The 15,893-nt window shown below is 34.4% G+C and overlaps 1 protein-coding gene across 2 annotated transcripts; it reads right to left on the bottom strand.

Annotated features, from left to right (window-relative positions):
• Positions 1–558: 558 nt before the first annotated feature.
• LOC129922186 (mitogen-activated protein kinase kinase kinase 13-B-like) lies at positions 559–11,794 on the bottom strand. Of its 2 annotated transcripts, XR_008774165.1 has the most exons (7): positions 11,666–11,793; positions 8,684–8,783; positions 4,894–5,089; positions 3,345–3,497; positions 2,616–2,791; positions 1,729–1,858; positions 559–657 (listed from the first exon to the last, which is right to left on the bottom strand). XR_008774165.1 is itself a non-coding variant. In XM_056007201.1 (6 exons), the coding sequence occupies exons 1-4, from the start codon at positions 11,684–11,686 to the stop codon at positions 3,446–3,448; spliced, it is 369 nt and encodes a 122-aa protein (XP_055863176.1). In that variant the 5' UTR covers positions 11,687–11,794; the 3' UTR covers positions 559–657; positions 2,616–2,791; positions 3,345–3,445. The 2 variants fall into 2 exon arrangements, 1 of the variants encoding a protein (XP_055863176.1); XM_056007201.1 differs by lacking the exon at positions 1,729–1,858 and having other exon boundaries at positions 11,666–11,794.
• Positions 11,795–15,893: the final 4,099 nt, after the last annotated feature.

The following is a 15,893-nucleotide window of genomic DNA, read 5'->3' as shown; positions in this document are numbered from 1 at the left end:
AGCATTGAAATAAAGGTTTCAGGTCAGGATGAGAGGTCAATATCCGGAGAGGATTTTTCACTCATAGTTTCCATGTTCTGTTTTGGGCTGGGCATAGGGGATTGGTCACATATGCTCTCCACATCAGCACTGACCTGGGATGAGCATTTGCTGCTACAAGTAGCATCACTGCAGCCACCATTACAGCCAAAACAAACATCATTTAAGTTATTGTCTTGATAGGATGAGTTCTGCTTTTACTTACAGGAGAATGTTTTGAGATTGGCGAGTGCCTTGAGGCAGAAATGGATGAGTTTTTGCTACAATGAACTTGACGTTTTTTAATGTTGTTTTCCATATGAGTTAACCTAGTCTCTTGCCCATCAGCTTCATCTTCACTTCGATACTCCCTGATTGCAGTGGCAGGTCCCAAAAAGTTTAAAGTCTTAGCATAGGTCAGTAGGATGAAGCCCTGCAGGGTTTAGTTTGTCTGATGTTTGGGTGTCCAGTGAAGCTTCATATGTAGATTGAGATTTGAGCGGAGAGGTAATGTCTTTCATAGACCCTCTGCTGTTATTGCGACGACGAGACTTCCTGGCACACATTTTCGTAGGAGGTGGTGGTACCAGCTAAGACCTGGTTGTCATGCTCCCTTCTGTGTTTTTTATAGAGTCAGGCCTAAAGTCAAAAGAGAAAAAAAAAGTGTCTTTATTTTTGTTGTCTCATCTCTATCTCTTAAAAAAAAACTAGATCTATAACATTCTAAAATTCATTTCTTTTTCTTTTTCTGAATACCAAACTATTGGTCCTAATAGCACAGTCCACAGCAGTCCTTTCAAAAAAACTTAAAATAATATGGAAAAACAAGGACTTAGCCCTCGGCACCAAAATCAGACTGATGTGCTCCCTGGTAATGGCCACATTTTTATATGCTTGCGAGTCTTGGACGCTGACTGCAGAGCCAGAGAGGAGGATCCTAGAAATGAAACTGAGATGAGACAGAAGGATCCTAGTTATCACATTCAAAGACCGCATCACAAACCACGAGATTTGAGACAGGGTTACTGCAGTGATCGGACCCCATGATGACCTGCTAACTATTGTAAAAAAACGCAAGCTTAAAATCTATGGCCATATAACAAGATCTTCAAAGACCTTCCTTCAGGGAACAGTACCAGGAAAAAGAAGAAGAGGCAGACAGAGAAAGCGATGGGAGGACAACATAAAAGAATGGACAGGCCTACTATTGAAATAGGTTTTAAAGAAGGCAAAAGACAGGGAGGAATGGAGAAAGACATCAAAAAGTCTTGCTTGGTGCCCCAATGATCCAACAGACTAAGGGATAGGTAAAGGAATACCATTTTTTTATATTTTGTCACATACATATTCAATAAGTCAAACATGTATAGGTCTAATGGCAGGCCATTTATCTGTACATAATTCAGCCTGTGCATCCTAATACCATTTGGTGAAGATTTTCTTTATGATTGCTAGTTAATATTTACTTAACAATGTAGTAAATTACAAGTCTTATCAGTCCCTCAATTGAGGACCCTTACTTTGACATTATGTCTACCTTGTCATTTCCCTTTAGCCTAAAAGTCCGCCTCTTTATTTCCTTTTGTAAGTCTATCTTTTCATTTCTCTTTATGTCTATTTGGCCAAGGATCCCTGGTGGTATGATAGTGGAGTGTGAGCTATAGATTGTGAAAATAAAGATACACTCACACAACAAGAAAATTTACTTACATGGTGACTTCAGACTCTGACCTATGTGTCAGTTTTTTTACCAAGTCGATCTGGCATTTCTAGAACTTTTATGACTGGACGAATTATACTCTTTCTAGTATTATTGTACATAGTCAGTAATTGTTCTCATCTGATAAAAAAAAAATTCATTATTAAAATTGAATGTTTGCCATGATACAAAATAATCATACAGAAAATAAAACATAAACATCATAAATAAGTAAGGGTCAGGTTAGGGGGTATTTAAACTTATGAATGAACAGGTGAAAAGATCCAAAATTATTTCACATAACTTGGGTTCTTGGGTTCAAAATCCATTTGTTAGCATTGAACTTACCACTGCTGGGTCTAATTTAAATAAGATACCGGGTATGCACTTCAAGGACCCAAAGTCATTAAGTCCTTTTTTTCAATATTTTGATTATAACAACAAAGTTTATGCTAAACATAAATTCGAATACAAAATAGAAAATGTGTTTCAAAATATATATTTTACATGTGAGGAACATTCTACCTTTAAAAATTAGATAAATGTTAAGCTAAATTTTTCCTATGTGCAAAAATTTGTTATTACAAAAATTTGGGAAACACTTATTTGGATACATTTAATGATACATACATAAATAAACAGCAGCACATGGGACCGAGTTTTTAAATGAGAGAAAGTAGTGAATTAAATGTGACGAAAAAAGGGACTGCGCCGACCAAGGATGGAACCAGTGACAATTGACCACTGGGGTGGTAATTTGCATATAGGCAAATGACTCTGGACCAAAAGAATGTTTTTTTGGACATTCCAATGGTCTAGAGGTTAGTGCGTTATCGATAGGCGGTGTTGTTGTTTGCAGGTTTTTTATCCATATATTGTAATTAGAAAATGAGAATACCTCAGATCCTTTCTTAGAATATCTTGATGATAATGACAGAATCTGTGTCTTTCAGTTAAGGACTTCATTGAGATTCAGAAAAGTCCTCCCGACTGAACCAAAGTAATTTAGCAGAGGCAATCTCAAGGTGCATGAGAATTTGTCTAAATGATGGTCTATTTTTGAGCTTTGCATTCCTAAAAAAAAGAGAAAGATATTTACTATTCTTTGGTGATGGTCTTTTTTTTTTAAGGAGTGTGTTGATGATTTTATAAACTTCATTTATATAAAGTGTGTGGTAAATATTGCACATATTTTAGTCAATTAATAGTAGTAAACCTTGTTTGCATAAAAGTATCACACATGACAAAGATTTCAGACATGAAAACTAATGTACAGCTGTGTCTGCTGGTTAAATAGATCATTTTTGGGTCATCTTAAAAATATTATTTCTCATTTTTAGTTCTAAAATGTCAATTATAATGTTTATTCTGACTGTCATTGTCATTGAAATTATATATACATCTTTATAAAAAAAAAAGTAATTACAGCAACAACAACACACAAAAAATGATGAAAACTTAAGGAATCATATCTTGCATATCAATACTAAGACTAAGACTGCTTTATTGATCCTTATGGAAATTTGTTGTGATTATAAGTGTGGACACCTAAGACCATAAAGTCATCTCATAAAATACAGGTAAATTATTTTTTTTTAGGCAGGAGAAATCGCACCAGGCTACTTACCAAATGTCTACTTTTTCATTTCACTGCACATTTTATTTCAAATGACTTCTGATGCCATTCAGGCCACAGTGCCAGCAAATGACATTTTAGTGCTTTTTTTTTCATTCCACTCTCAGCTGGTTCCTGACAATATCATTGGATGCCACAAGAACACTGCAGACAAAACAAAAAAAAAATATTTGAAATAATTCTTTTTAAACATAATCACAAAATGATTGCTGAGAGGTTGGTAGAGAGAGCATTCCAAAAGTAGGCAGAAACACACATATTAGTTCTAGATAATTGCACTAATAGAAAAACCCAGTTTCAGGTAAAACTAAGAAAACAATTTACCACTACATCATTAAAGAATTTTAAAGAATTTCTAAAACAAGAAGGATGTTTCTCTCTGCACTTTCAAGTATGAATGAAAATCTCTGACAAAGGAACATAGCTACTGTAGTATATAATCTGTTTACGTTCCTGCATAGGACAATTAATATAACAATATGTTTTTGTAACAAAATAAACTTAGCTTTCAGCATAGGAAACTTATTGCTATTACTATGACATCTTTTATAATATAATATAAAGGTTTGGAGATAGATTCAAATAAACAGATTTAGAGGTTTAAGATAAAAAAAACAGAGCATATGTAGTTGTGCAAATAAAATTATCAAGCCATACAGCTAAGAATGTGATACAATCTAATCAATATTCCAATCTTATGTGAGTCCTTACTGCTGCTTAATTATTCAAAACTTCAGAAAGTAAAATATTCTCATTTTACATCTGACAATGTTTACTGATGCAGAAGGAAATATGTTGTCTTGTGTCTATCCAGTACAGTTATTTTGCTAATTTCCTGTCTGCCCCATCACCTCCCTTGGTTTATAACACAATTAAAAACAAACTATTTTCTATGAGAAGATTCAAAACTGGATCACACTCACAATGACCTGCTGACTACTGTCAAAAAATGGGTACTAAAACTTAATGACCAATTACAAGGTTCTCAGGGTTTGCAAAGACTCTCTCTTCAAGGAACAGTACCAGAAAAAAGGAAGAGGCAGAAGGAGAAAGTGATGGGAAGACAACATTAAAGAATGGATGGGTCTGTCACTGAAAAGATTCTATTCAAGGCAAAAGACAAAAAAAAACGGATATACTAAGGGACAGGTGAGGATGATATACAGAGATAAATATACAGCTTAGAGATTTTTTAATATATAATGAAAATTATAACTTGCTGCTTTGCATACATTTTTAAAAAGATAAATTTTAAATTGACTTTAAACCCAGCTGTCACTGATCACATCCAGGGAACAATAATGTTTGTTTTTTAGCAGGAATGTCTAAAACTTATTGTTTTAAATTAAAAAAGAAGTCTGACAGATTTAGTACTGGTGTCGATTGTTATTGCTAGTACTTATATTACAAATTTGTGTTTTAGTCATGTTAGGAAAAAAAACATTGTCTAAAAAAGTATCTTTACAAAAATAAAACAAAAAAACACTGCAGTCAATGAGTTAAAAGACAAAGGAAAATGCAAAAATACAAGAAAACCTACTTGAGCGCTATAATGTTTGGGTGATTCAGTTTTCTTAATTTCCAAATGTCTGTCTCTTTAACATCTCTGACCTTCTTGACTGCTACTTTTTCATTACAGAGTTTGCCAAGAAACACAGGCCCATGGGCTCCACTTCCCAGCCACTGGAGATCTGTGATACTTTCAAATGGAATTTCCCAATCATCAGAAGAGGAAACTGAAATAAAAACATTAGATTATAAGGATAATATGGTCTTTGTATTAACTGAAGGGTACTTTTTCAAAACTTAAGTTTAAAGCTTGCTGGTCTCACCAGCACCGCACAGTCTGTCTGATCTTAGGCAATTTCCTCCCACATACTACCATTGATGTCTGCAAACCTGATAGACCAACTGCAGACATCAATGTCAGACTAAAGTATAGTCTAGACTTTAATTATAAATATTATTAGAAATATATAGGTAGCCCATAACATGAGTGGCCACAAACCAGACCTAATGATATGGGCTTTAGACTGTGATGGTGGTTCTTAGTTTAAAATGTCAATAATTAAAGGAAAATGGTTGAAGGATTAAAAAAGAAGATGGCCGAGGAGAAGGTTGCAAAGCAATCTACTTAGATATCAATGGAGGTAGTAGAAGAGAGATAGAGTCAACAACAACTTAGATATCAATGGAGGTAGTTGAAGAGAGATAGAGTCAACATCAACTTAGATATCAATGGAGGTAGTAGAAGAGAGATAGAGTCAACAACAACTTAGATATCAATGGAGGTAGTAGAAGAGAGATAGAGTCAACAACAACTTAGATATCAATGGAGGTAGTAGAAGAGAGATAGAGTCAACAACAACAAAAAAATTTCAGGAGTTCTCAGTTCTACTTCAAAATGTATATATATTAGGGGTGCACCGGATAGTCGCTCTGGCTCTGGCTTCTGCCGAATATTCAGCACTTTTTCATTATCCGGTACTATCCGGCTCCGGTTGGATATCACTACCGGATAGTAAACCGGATAGTAAAAGCTACACCTGTATTTCTATTAATATTGTTATGTGCTTCCGCGCTAAGTTTTTCCAGATACGCCAAACGGAGGTAACACTTAAATATAATGGAAACAATACAGGCGAAAGGCAAACAATAGTCGATGCTGATAAACGATGTCCAACAAGAAGTTTAAACTAAATCTCCATGTTAATAAAATATACCAATACTCATAAAGTGGACATGATTCAATAATGTCAGTTCTGAAATACATTAACGTTTTTGTTTCAAATAAAAGAATTTGTTTTTAAAACTATAAACTATGACTATGCATCAAATATTTTTTAGTACAAAGACAAGGCGTGTTAATCTAAATAGAAATAAGACTTTACATTATAAATTCGCATTACATATGTAGCAGCAATGTATGGCACATTTTAAAAGCTTGTCTTGACCCTTGAGTGGTCTAGTAAACATGTAATATTCCTTAACTACGACACGCTGATAATCCTTTTGTTTGTTTAGTCCATAACATTGAGTTCACAGATAGGCAGCTGACCACATTAGGCCATATGTCAATGTGTTGACACTGTCTAGAGGCCACTTCTTATGAGGGAACTGAGTTTGTTTACTTGGAGAAGAATTTTTATTAGGGGCGGGACTACAAGCCAAATCTCTATAAGGTTAATCTGGTATGAGTTTGTTTATTATGAGATAGGTTGTCAATCAAGGGTCTGGACCACAAGCCACACCTTTTATACTATTTTCCCGGACAATAAGTTTGTTTACTTTAAGTCTCAATTAGGAGGCTGGACTACAAGCCAAAAAGACACTGACCAAGGGTATCTTTAAAGGGAGGGCTCAAGAGACTCAACACCCCCAACTTCTTATTTGTTTAATCCATGACAATGTATTGATAGACATTTACCATTCTTAAGCCAGAATGGATTAACGCAGATTGTTGAGAAACATTGACACTGTCTAGAGGTGACTAGATGATGAGACTAAGTTTGTTTACTTGGAAAGAAATGTCATTTAGGGCGCTGAACACACATTCGTTGCACAATAACATAAAACAAATATGTGTATATGTGTGTGTATGTATTTTTCCCCCTTGTATTAAAACTTTTAGAAAGAAAACTAATTTCATTGTTTAATTCTATTGATTATACAAAGGAAAACCTTACAGTAAAATTTAACATAGCAGAAAATAAATTGATCTAAAGCACCACAATTAGATCTAGCAAACAAAGGAAAAATATGCTGAAATGTTAAGAAACACTTGACCTCTGTAACTAAGGTACAGATATAATTTATCTATATGCTTGACTGACCATGCCAATGTGTTATCTTTTATTGCCTGCACACTAAACACTATTGCGTATGCCCAAGGTAAAAATAAATGCGTGAAGGTCAACACAATCATCTATACACACTACATTAGGACTACATGTGTAGGCTCACTACGTCTATCTGACCAGGTTGTTACAATCAGTCGAACATAAAGTCTATTTATGTTTTGTTTTTTTTGGTACGGAGGGTGTGAATGAGTTTTTTTTCTTCTATAGTTGATTTTCGTGATTTTCTTAGATCTATATAACAGTAGATCTAAACATAGATACCAATAATAGGCCTACAGACTACAATTAAATCTATGCTTCGCAACATTTAAGGCTCTGGCTATGAGTAGGTATAATAGATGTTCCTGCTGTTAATAAAATATCGTTTGCCGCAAATGTATTAATAAATATATGACTTACTACGCTTCAGATTCCAACTATTAACTAACAGCTATCAGTATTAAGCCCTTGAAGCCATAACCAGAAGCAGTCTTTGGACTTAAAATTACAAGTCTGATGACCAGTTGTTTGTCAGAAATTCTTGAACACATACATCCAACCACCATACAAGCCATATGAGAGATTTACATTAGTAACTAGTTAAATATTTACTAACATATTTTACATTGACCCTTCAACACACAGCCTTTATAGTTGGTGGCTTCGTACATACACACAGAGACGCTCATGCTACACAGATTAATTTTTTTGTATAAATACTGTTAAGCTTTAATAAATCAATCAGTAACAGAGTTTAAAACAATAAGGTAAATAAAAGGAAAAAAATAATACCAACAAATATAGGTATGTTATTTAACAGTTTCATAAAATGTTCAGCAATACAAGATTTTTACAAGACACTTAGGTATTCGGCTCCGGCTCTGGCCAAATATCAAATTTTACTATCCGGTCATATCCGGCTCCGGCCGGATATCAAAAAGTACTATCCGGTGCACCCCTAATATATATAGCATAGGTATAATGTTTGTAATATAGAGTTACTCAGTATATCTTTACTTTTATAGTAGAAAAAGGATGATGAAAGGAGATAAAACTGTGAAATTGTTATAGTCATATGTTTTAATTGGTGGGAAACATGGTCAAGAGGCCAAGTGCGCTTGAATTTGGCTTGGCTACCTAGAAGGGGGCTCGAGGTTCGACACCCGACTCGGGCAGAGTTGTGTTTACTTAGTGCCTAAAGGCAGCACGGAAAACAAACTCCTAGATCCCCCCCCCCCCCACTGGTCCACAAATGAGATTGGACCAAAATCACTCTGAGCATGCTATAAGCATGAAAGTGGCGCTCTATAAAATCTATAATAATAATAAAATAATAATGATTTTTTTTTTAAGTTATCCAAGAAATAGTTGCCAGCCAGGCAATTGATTTAACAAGATATATGAACAATTTTAACTGCCTCTATGGCCTAACTTTTGGCAAACCATGAAAACATTAGTATTAAGTGTGTATGAGTGCGAGGTAGAACTTACTTGTTGCACCTATTCTTCTTGTGTCCCTTGCAATACAATTAGCAAGTATTATGGACCACATACTGGTCTTGCCTGAACTACTCTTCACCTTAAGATGTACCTAAAAACAAACATAAAAGTATCTAGTTCAGTTGCTGCAAATAACTACTTATAATCTTGTGACAAAGCAAGACATAGTGTGTAGATCAATGCAAAAGAATTTCAAGAATGGGTGGCTAACAATGCAGGGGAGATGGCAGGAATATAAAAGAAATGAATAGAACTACTCAGCAGATCACTAGTGGTGCTTAACTAACTACAAGATAAGTGTAGATTTGGCCTGCTCATTTTTTCCCTATTACAATTTTTAAAAAAAATTTATTCACTACTTAACTACTATTATTTTTTACAAACAAAAACACAAACACTTGTTAGGCCTATCAGTCTGGCCATTGTAGATAATCTTATGAAACAGCTGTCCTCGAATTCTAGAAACACATAGCTATATCTGATACCCATGCTGCGCTACTGTTAAAATAGTTGTTATATGTGTATATCCCCTTCAACACTTTTGAATCCATCAATAAAAAAGTCCGCATAAAAATGCCACCCCACAACTAACACAATTTTCTAGCCCTCAGATTTATAAGTCACCTTTATTTTTTGTCTCTTTGATCATTCAATCGAATGGCCTGAAAACCCATATTATGGAATATGCACAAACTCTTCTTAGGTTCATCAGTAGTAGTCTTATCTACCTACATTAAAATTCTCTCAAACACACATATAATATTTTTAAAGAAACACCCCCTCCCCCAACACTACACTTTTTGGCCCTTGTATATTCAGTGGAACAACCAGTACTACAATCATTTCTTTATTTGCTACTCAGTCAACTCTTTACTTATTGATTTTTATTTTGTCATAGATATGGATCTAGAGAGGTACCTTATTTAGAATAACCCATCTTTACAAACTGTGTTATACCCCCACCTACCAAACACATACACACTTACACTTTTAACAGGCCCTTATATTCACTGTGACAATTTTTAGGACTTTAAATTTTTGCTTTAGAATAAAGGCCTACTTGTAGATCTACTTCTAGTCATAAAAAAGTTTTTTTTACACACACACATGCTTTCATACAGATTAAAAAACAAAACAAAAAAAAGTTTAAAATGCTGGCTCTCAAATATAGATAAGCTTGTAGAAATTGCAAATAAAATTTTAATGGTAAATTTAGCCCCTGCAGTTTCGATCTAGACAATAGCTTAGTTGTCTAAGGCTTCAGTTAAAAAGAATAGGTTAAATATTTGTATTTTATCATCCACTGCAAGTGTGAGAATTATTGATTTAAAGAGTGAATGCATTTGTGGTCAGGACCAAGAATTTTAAATTCTAGATATATACCAAATACCACTGAGTCATAACTAATTATTAAAAACAAAATGAAATGTATGTAGTCCATTGTAGGGCTTTAAAGTTTTGTTGCATGTGGAGGCATGGGATACTAAAATTCATGGCTTGGAGAGGGGAGCATTAGGATGTATGGTATATTATGACATATAAAAAGAAGCTTCTGATAGAGTGACACTAATAGTATGGATGTGAAATAAAAAAATTATCCATGAAAAAACAATATTTTGTTAGTACATCATTAAAATACTTTAACAGAACTTTCCAATGGTGTATAAATTATGTCTGTAAGTTTAACAGTAAGTTATGATATTTTTTTTGTGGGGTTTTGACCTAACATCAGTTGACATGGAACAAGAGAGATGAGAGCATGTCTGAATTGTCAGATACCACGAATTTATGTAAATCTACATTAGAATCTAGTCTTGTTTTCTAGATCTAGATATGATCAGATGTGTAGAAGTAGATCTATGTCTATGACTTATGACTGTCTATGAAGACTGAAGACCAATGTCAATGAATTAGAACTAAACAATAAGTTTAAGTTTGGAGTCTAGAAATAAACTTACACATTGAAAGTAACGCTGCTTTATATATACTAGAATCTATGTCTATGACTGTCTATGAAGACTGAAGACCAATGTCAATGAATTAGAACTAAACAATAAGTTTAAGTTTGGAGTCTAGAAATAAACTGATACATTGAAAGGAACGCTGCTTTATTTGCATCAACAAAATCTAGATCTAATAATTATTTGAAAACTTCGCAAGACAGCGCGCGAACAAAAAAAAAGATAGATCTATAGATAGATTCTAGAGATATAAATCTAGATAGATCTGGTATTTTCGTGTCCATTTGAGTACAAGATGCATAGGCATCTCTGTTGACAAATCTAGAAACCAGTATAATAGAAAAATAGAAAAATGGACGATTTGACAATGCGCAGCACCGTTACAGTAGTTTAATAATAATAATAATAATCTTTATTGTCCGTAAGGAAATTTGTCTTACAATTTGTGCATTACACCAAACAAAAAAACATAACTATAAGAAACCAAAGTGTACATTCACACCAGACTCACTCATAATTTGCATGTGACAAAGTTTATACCAGATTGTTCTTATTTAATGATTTGATTGCCAGTTTAGGAGAAAATTCAAAATAAAGTAGATTTTAACTAATTTCGACAAGCTGTTCCATAAACATGCCTGTTTCGCAATCAGTGACTACACTATATAATATAATATACGTCTCTAGAGTAGAGAGATTGTTATGTCATGTATTAATCACAGAACACACATTTATTAGGGCCTATGAAATAAAGCCATTTCCTGTTGGTTTCCATTAAAATGGTAATGACATTGTTTTAGATCGAAATAATTCGCGCCTATTTAGTTTAGTCATCTGATGTAAATTTAAATAGATTGATTTGATTACCTAGAACAAGATCTTTTAGACTTTTACTTTATTAACTTTACCAATTTATGAATCTAAAATTTGCAAAATATCAATTATGAGTGTTCTTTTTTTCGATGTTCAATTACTAGATTTAGATCTAAACATTAAATTATGTCAAACATACGTTAGGGTTGTTGATTAACATGAATGAATAATAACAAAACTCTAGGGATAAGCTATAGACACCAAAATCAGCTGTTTAATCTTATGCCATCCATCTTGGTTGAAAACAAGGGATATTACTCCTAAAGACCGAGTGGTGCAACCTATATAAAACAAACATCAACAAGGGTTTAAAAAAAAAAAAAAAGACTTTACTTCTTTAAAAAAACATCTTGTTGCAACTTAAAAAAAAAAAATTCACATTTTTTATAGTGTAAAAGAGATCTCCATGTCTAGTCTAGATATAATATATATGTAGGTCTGTGGTGCTGATTACCTCCAGGCTCGGTTCTAGTCCAGGGGTCGGCAACCTTTTAAGTCGGAAGAGCCAAAAATTACAATTTACAAATTTTTAAAATTTTAAAGAGCCACAACGTTTTTTTTTTCCTTGCCAACACTACGTAGTACTCACATTACTACATTTTTATGAAAAAAAAAATGTTTTCATAAGACAAAATATTTATTTGTTCATATATAAGTAGTGTTTTCACGGCAAAAGTAGATAATAGATATATATGGCATTATTAGATTATTGTTTTGTTCATGTTGGTAGCAAATAAAGCAGTTAAACATTTATTTTTAACACTAACTTGTACTTCAATAACAAGCAATTAAGCAAACAAATTCAATGGGAGCGATGGCTTTGGTTTTAGAAATTTTGTATACATTTGGCTCATAACTTGTTGTTTTTAGTTTCAAACACGACTCTAAATTTCCATTTGTTTGTTGGCTTCTTACTTTTAATAATATCATGCAGGAGAACGCTTGCTCGGACGAATATGTAGGTCCGAATATAGCACTCGAATTGCCAACTTCTTCACCTCAATGTTGCAACCTACGCCGAATCAACTCGCGACATTTTTTTTAAAGATGTCCACTTGTTGCGTTACGTACATGCATTTCTGGACTTTCAACTTTTCGGACTTGCTGTTAAACTCTTTACATTTTCAATTCAACAAAGTTTTACTTTCAATCAATGGCATTTCTAGAACTCCAGTATCAATTTCAAATGGATCTATTAGGATTTCGTTACTATATGTGTTGATTTACTAGTAATGCTAGAATGATTTTGCTAGTTTGTAGTTATCTATGACTGTCATAAAATACTGTCAACAAATTCATCTTTGAATTATTTTTTTTGTAACTTAGCTGAAGTAATTCGTGTCAACAGTTGCACTGATATTATCGCGATATTTCTTTAGACATTGAAAAAAAAGTAACTTACCGCTCTTCTGCAATAATAATTTTTTTTCCAAAAGAAGGCTGATCTTCTATCCAAACATCGCCTGCGTTTCCATTTCCTTGTGGTTTAACATTCATCTCATTTAATTTCGCTGTTATGTAAGTTAAAATTTTTGCAACCTTTTGCCGTTCTCTAATTCAGGGTGATAAATGTCTTTTTCATTTAGGAATGTATTTAATTCATTCAAGCACAAGCCTAAACGTTTCAACACCTTACCTTTGGAAAGCCATCACACTTTATTGTGAAGGAGATCGGAATATGGAGTTTCCATTTCGCTTAAGAATTCTTTAAACTGACGATGGTTAAGTGCTTTTGACAAGATGCTAATAACAATCTTGATTACCGAACTTATGACCTCAACTATTTTGGCCTGAATCGTTTGGTCTAAAAGTGAAACGAAAGAATTTCGCAATTTATTTTACTTCGAAGAATCGTAGTTGCTCCTTGTTATTTAAACGATTTTAATGTCTTCAATGTATTTTTGCTCGGCATACGCTCTATCATCCCCTCTAGTTTGTCGCCAGAGCAGTAGCAATCCAAGTTCTTCTTTTGGAACTTGGGAAGACATACATTACAAAAGGTCAACTTATTCGTGTCTTTTATGTTGCAAAACTCCTCTATAGCAAGTGACAAGACAGAAGAATATTGAATATATTCCACCTGCAAATATGTTACATTTGAAGACATTTTAGCTCTTCTATCTTGTACTGTTTTAGCTTTTATTTTTTTTTCAAGTTTTTTTTTTTCGAAATCATGAAAATGTTTTCCAGATGCAGGTATAAAGCAATCTTTGACATACCATATGTAAATGGTTTGCCTTTTTTGTGCAAGTTCTAGTGGTACGTCCTGGTACCCCAACGTTTGCCAGATCAGCATTACTTATAGATTGCTTCTAACTTTGAGAAGATAATTCGCTTCTAACTCATTTACCTGAAACAATAAACTATACGTCACAGCCAAAATCGAATTAAAGCGTACATAGAAGCATTAGACGACGGCGTCATTCAAGAGCTTCTGACGGACTGATTACTGTGACGACGCGTGTAATGGGGGAGGGGTGTGGTGAAAAGCTAGTACAAGTGGCTGAAGATAGAATCAGTGCCTAATCCTCGTTAAAAGATTAAGAACTTTTTGAAAAAAAAATTTTTCCATAAAATAAATAATATTTGCGAATGGAACGAAAGAGCCGCAGCTTCACATCCAAAGAGCCGCATGTGGCTCGCGAGCCGCAGGTTGCCGACCCCGGTTCTAGTCTGTCTTGTATGCTACTAATTATCTAGACCAGTGATTCCCACAGAGGTCTATATATACCCCGGGGGTCTACGAAGACTTCTAAGGGGTCTACGAAAGTGAAAAAATAAATTGGGGGTCTATGAGATGTCCACGCGTGTCTACGATCGTGAAAAGTAATGTTAAATAAAAAAAGAAATGTAGATTATACAGCCTTGAGTATTTAAAATGGGATTCATGTCTTCCTTGTCAAACAAGCCTTAGTAACTTTTCATGTTGATATGAACTGGAGAATCATTTGAGACGATGCCACACTGATAAAAAGATATAGCTTTGAAAAACTTTCAAAGATGAAGTTCAGAATAGATAAACAAAATCTCTCTTCAACAACATATAGAGAAGATGGTGGTTTATGCGCGTCTTACAAGATCTCTTTACTTATAACCAAACATGGAAAACACTATAGATAAAACATTTATTTTGCCAGCCGTTGAAGTAATTTAAAAAACTGTTTTACACAAATCTACATCTGATATTATTAAACGAATTTTTGTAAGCAACAATACAGTTCAAGGGCACATTATTTTATTCTTTGCACAAGACATACAGGCCTACAGTTTGTGATCAGCGGCGTCGCAAGCTCTGACAGGGTTTAGCGCTGTGTGCTGCAACTGCCTAAGGGTCGCCGGCTCCTTATTTTTCCTCAGGGTTGACCCACGAAACCTTTCCCATGTTTGAATTTAGCTGCAAGGCAACAGAGGTTTGAATTCATTTTTGTTAGAGCATCCTTTCTTGATGACCACATTGTAGGACAAAACTTTTCAAAGTGTACTAGAGACTTTGCTCTCCATAGTAGATTTAAGACGCCCCCATCTTGCTATGCTGTGAGCATAAAACACCTACGCATTTTTTACCAAGCCATAGACAGCAGCAACTTCTTGAACACAACTGACGGAATCATTCAAGATCAAGCTTAAGTTGATGTTAACGCACATTGTGATTAGGGCTAGCCACCATTTAGATAAGCGGGATGAAAGTAAAAAGAATATTATATCTTATCTTATATAATACAGACGTTACTTCAAAAAAGAAGATGATTATGCATATTAACAAATGACTTAAATTCTGCCAAGTAGGCTAACTGGTTTTCCTGGCTAGCTCAGGCAACCCATTCCATGCTCTAATAGCACTAGGGAAGAAGGAGTATTTGTAAACAGAGAGCAGCCATCTTGCAAAGAGCGCGTATAATCTTTTTACAATTTAATACGAGTCTTGGTGGCATTCATGCTTCCCTTTCACTGCCCCTACCGTCCCAATTGGGTTCCGGCCCACCGGGCATTTGCCCGAATGCCCATATAGCCAGTCCGCCCTGCAAGGCATTACACTACCAGCGTTTTAACTCATCTCTCTCTCTCTCTCTCTCTCTCTCCTAAATCGTTGATTTGACCCCATTGAATTAAATTAATTTTTGGTTTTAGAAAGTAAAACGTGTGTTATATGAAAAGAGCATGCATTCTCCAATGCTTCTATACCAAATGCAACATTTTCTGATTACAAACAAAAATAAATGTTATTAAAGTTTAATCATAACACAACAGTGTAGAATGTACCTCCATAGTCCAGTTCCGAGTCGGCCACTGTCAAATTGGTGTCTACTTCAGATGGCTCCGAGAAAACTACGAAACACGGTGCCGCCACTGCATGGAAGATGAAGAAA

The sequence above is a fragment of the Biomphalaria glabrata genome, chromosome 12 (genome assembly GCF_947242115.1).
Source record: "Biomphalaria glabrata chromosome 12, xgBioGlab47.1, whole genome shotgun sequence".
Lineage (NCBI taxonomy): Eukaryota > Metazoa > Mollusca > Gastropoda > Planorbidae > Biomphalaria > Biomphalaria glabrata.
This window is presented reverse-complemented; position numbering and strand designations above follow the sequence as displayed.

Coding starts and splice junctions, on each gene's coding strand:
- LOC129922186 (XM_056007201.1), bottom strand. CDS start 11,686: ATGTTAATCAACAACCCTAAC. Junction 8,784..11,665: donor TGTTAATCAACAACCCTAAC/GTATGTTTGACA, acceptor GTTTGTTTTTAG/GTACATCTTAAGGTGAAGAG. Junction 3,498..4,893: donor CCAAACATTATAGCGCTCAA/GTAGGTTTTCTT, acceptor TTTTGTCTGCAG/TGTTCTTGTGGCATCCAATG.